At 41.5% G+C, this 4,371-nt stretch overlaps 1 protein-coding gene across 7 annotated transcripts in view; it reads right to left on the bottom strand.

The window, feature by feature from the left end:
• Nucleotides 1-4,371, bottom strand: part of Apc (APC, WNT signaling pathway regulator) — a 93,052-nt gene that overhangs the window by 67,131 nt on the left and 21,550 nt on the right. Inside the window, exon 1 of one of the 7 annotated variants that reach the window (XM_026783418.1) lies at nucleotides 1,261-1,343. The exons of 5 other annotated variants lie outside the window; for them this stretch is intronic. In XM_026783418.1, the coding sequence (XP_026639219.1) occupies nucleotides 1,261-1,335 (75 nt within the window). In that variant the 5' untranslated portion in view covers nucleotides 1,336-1,343. Of the gene's footprint in view, nucleotides 1-1,260; nucleotides 1,344-4,371 lie in introns of those variants that run through there. One more of the 7 variants, XM_026783416.1, reaches the window with a different exon arrangement.

Here is a 4,371-nt window from a genome sequence, read left to right as displayed (position 1 = left end):
GGGGGGGGGGGGTTGCCATAGACATGCACAGGAATAAGGCCAAGACTCATCCGAGACAGACATCTAATGTCATTAAAACACTTTAGACTGAGACTGTATCTTGCGGATACTCACTAAATAAAGATATAGCTAAAATATTTATCTGTAGATTTTATTAAACTACATTAAAAAGTGACAGAAGAGAAATAGAAATTTACGTAATAAATATAAGTCTTAAATATCAGGCCTATAAAAAATGTATTGTCTGAAATTTTTCACAAAGTAATTTACATTCTAAAGTAATTTGCCCTCGAATGATCTAATTAATGGCATAAGAGCTAGACTAACAAAGGGAAAGACCGAGTTCCATACATAATGTATTAAGACTTCCTATAGGATTTATGTTAAATCAAAGCATTTGACATCTCTTGTGATATAAAATCAAAGTGTTTGATACCCTCCTCTGTCAAAACATTCATAATCTGATATTCCTCCCACTTCAAAAAGGCAAACTATGCATTTTCTCCTATCTGGGTGTAGTTGTGCGCTGGCCTCCTGTAGACGGACTGAGCATTCCATCTGCTTACTCTCTGCAGTTGTCTAGAGAGAGCCCCACTGCATCACCACCGAAAGCCACTACCACTGCATCCTGCCGCTAACAAAGACACAGCTATCACTGCATCCTATTCTCAACGAGTTCACCTACATGCTGTACGAAAGCGGCACGTTACTACTACTGAACGTTATTTCGCCAGTCAAGCGAAAGATCACTTGGGCTCCGCTTTTTTTCCTCCGGTCCTCGGTAGCCCTTTCCATCAGCTGCAGCTTTGTATGCCCACTCTTGGCGACCACTGCCTGTGCCCTTGTGGCCAAGGAGGAAAAGCAGCCTTTCAGAGGGCTAGGGCTTTCTCTCCTCGCCATGAATATACTCCATCCTTTGTTGTCCTCTGCTCGTTTCCTTAGATACTGTTATTCCGCTCCACTGTCAACAGGCATTATAAAAAACAGAACGCTTTCTCCCGGCTCCCCTTACCACTTCTACCCCTCCCCCTTTCTTCCTCTTCTGTCAAAATCCCAGGATCAGAAGCACAGGAAATCCATCTCCTGTGCTGCAGTGGGGGGTGGGGGAGAGGAGTGGGACGACGCCCCTGCCTCCTAGGCTTGGCATGTGGCAGTAGACCCTGTGCCAAGGAAAGGTCATCGGTTTAAGGCAGTCCATGAGAAAACCGCTTCCTCCCTCTCCCCTGCAGCAAGCCGGGCTATCGCAGCTTCAGCACCTACCCCATTTTCGAGCCCGGCAGCACCTCCATTCTGTCTCCAGTGACACCCCGGCAGGCTGCGCCAATACAGCCACATGTCGGTCACGTGTGTCTGCGCCCAGCCAATCCGCTGGCTCCAGACTGGAATGGGGAGCGCCCTGGTCAGCATCCAGCGGATTACACAGCTGCTTCACGCTTCTGACCTGCTTCACAGCAGGGCTGAGACCCACCCCACTGCACCGCACTGTCCAGCCGGACACCCCTACCTCGGCAGCCCGGGTTAGCTGACACTCAAAACCACAGGTCCACAGGGTGGAAAGCCCCGCATGGGATGCGGGATACTGACGGTGGGAGGGGCAGTAAATTAGATTTCATTCTCATGATTGACATGCAGCAGAGAAACAGAATTCTAGTCAGTGATTTACAATGAATAATCTGAGATTATAAATCATTAACTTGTTCAGTAGATTAACTCTAATTACGACTGTATTTAGGACAGTTACCAGAAAAGCCATGATGACAAAACACAGTGACTTGTGTCTGACCTCAGAGTTCCAGCCTGGGCTAAATGTTTTTGCTCCTCTCTCACCCTCTAACTAGTCATCTGACCTCTCAATGATTAAATTCCTTCTTTTATTAAACAAGAACAAGCATAAAATAGGAGTTAGTATATGCAGGGTGTATTTAAAGCACTCCCAGGCATACAGGGCAAGCTGTTAATTACCACTGATCCTACTGCATACTCCACATTTACTGATTTATGCGTCAGAAGGGCAAGAGTCACATTAAGTTCTAGCTTAAAAGTCTGATTTAAGCTTTGTCTTAAACAAGAAAAATTTTTCAAACAAATATTTCTAAGACAGGGTCTCATGTGTGCCAAGCTAGCACAGCACTTAAAGAGAGCCAAGGATGACCTTGAACTTCTGCCTCTACACAAAGGCTGGGACTAAAGGTGTGTGTGTACGCCACCACCCACAGTTTATGCAGAGTTAGATCCTAAACTCAGGGCTTCTTATAGGCTAGTCAAGCACTCTACCTATGAAGCTACATCCCTTCCCTAGCCCTATCTACTGAAGTTTTAAAAATAAACTAAAATTTAGAGTTCTAAATGAAGTATATTTACTATAATTTCTTGCATTTTTTTTTCAAATAAAGTGACAAGAAGCTACTAAGTATCATTTTTGAGGCAATTCCCGTTTATAAAACATTACACACAGAAGAAAATTAGGGGCTAGTGGGAGTGTGGTGATAAGAACCACCCTGCTGTGGCACCCCACGTGCCTGCTCACGTGGCCTGTAACTCCAGCTCCAGGGGAATCTGACTCCCTCTCCAGGCCTATCAACTGGCAATGCACTCATGTCACAGAACCACACACAAATACACAATAAAAATTAAATCTTAAAAAGGATAACACACAACAAAATAGGGATATTCTTTTGAAGGTCAGAAAATGGGAGGGATTTCTAATTTTCTTTTGGGCTTTGGGTCTTTTTTCCTCTATTAGTCTCTATAAATACCTAATATGCTGTATATATTTGCTGTATGTAAGTCAGGACTTCCACACTGACCACAATATAACTGTAATTAGAATTATATACTAAAATCTTAAACATATTTAGAAAGAAAGCCTCATATTGAACAAAGGAAACGTGAATCAACTTGACTCTATTCTAAACATCTTTCCTGAAAGACATGGCTTTACAAAGCCTTTTTTAAGATCTTACTGGAAGTGCATCACTCAGTCTGCAGGACTCATTACACAGTCATCGTCTATGACAAATTCACAATTCCTCATTCAGGATCGGCCTTCCAGAAAGAAAAATTATCTTGCAAAATAAAGAATGCATTTTAAAAGTTCCTCAAAATAACTTAATAGTCTACGAAACAATTATGCCTGTTACTTTTGACTCGGGCTATGAGTGACTTAAGCTATTACTTTAAGAAATGAATTGGTAGTCAAAACTTGTTTAAATTTTAACTACATGTACTAATACTGAAATTAGTCAGTGATTCAGTGGCACGGGGTGCTAAAGAATGACCCCAAGGCCTCCTTACACACAGACCATCAAATGATTAAGTTTCAAAGAAAGCTATGACCATTACATGTTCATAAACTTAGACTGTGGTTCAAGTATAAGAAGACCAAAGACTTTTTATAGTCACCAGGCTGCCAACTGGATTATTCAATAAAACTCAATAATGATGATGATGATGATGAAGAAGAAGAAGAAGAAGCAGCCATTAAGCCAGCTTCTTCAAGACTGAATTTTATCTTAAAAAAAAAACAAAAAACAAAAAACTAAAGACAGCATTTCGGGGCTAGGGAGATGGCTCAGGATTAGGATCATTTGCTGCTCTATCAGGAGAGCTGGACCCTTGATGGGTAGTTCAGACACTTGAAACAACTTTCCAAAGATTCTGACATCTTCTTCTGGGCCCCACAGAGATCCCTATGTGCATGTACTCTCACACAAGCGCATGGAGTAATAAAAACTAATAAAGGTAACTTTTATTCAAAATATAACACTGAAATTTTATAGAGACTCTTTCAAGATCTTTTTTTTCAGAAATATTTTTAATTTAAATTTTTACCAGTTTGTTTTTAGTAAATGGTTTAACTTGCAAGTGTTATTAAACAGGAATGCAAATTTTATCTTTGAAAAATTTGAACCTTAAAAAGAATTATGACCAAGCTGGGCGGCGGTGGCGCACGCCTTTAATCCCAGCACTCGGGAGGCAGAGGCAGGTGGATCTCAGAGTTCAAGGCCAGCCTGATCTCCAGAATATTAATTCCAGGATGGCCAGAGCTACACAAAGAACCTTGTCTTAAAAAAATAAAACAAAAAGACCAAATAAGATTAATAGGATTATTAATGTCTTCAACTGTATGTTCTATATTTTATATATTCATTAAACCTGATTTAAGACTCACAGTTTAGAGGCTAGAGAGATAGCTCAGTTGTTAAAGAATGCTTTTCCAGAAGACCGAAGTTCAGTTCCCACTCACAATGCCTACAACTCCAGCTCTGGGTGATCTCATGCCCTCTTCTGGCCTCAAAGGGCACTCATTCATACAAAGTGTGCGCACGCGCGAGCACACACACACACACACACACACACACACACACACAC

The sequence above is a fragment of the Microtus ochrogaster genome, chromosome 18 (genome assembly GCF_000317375.1).
Source record: "Microtus ochrogaster isolate Prairie Vole_2 chromosome 18, MicOch1.0, whole genome shotgun sequence".
Lineage (NCBI taxonomy): Eukaryota > Metazoa > Chordata > Mammalia > Rodentia > Cricetidae > Microtus > Microtus ochrogaster.
This window is presented reverse-complemented; position numbering and strand designations above follow the sequence as displayed.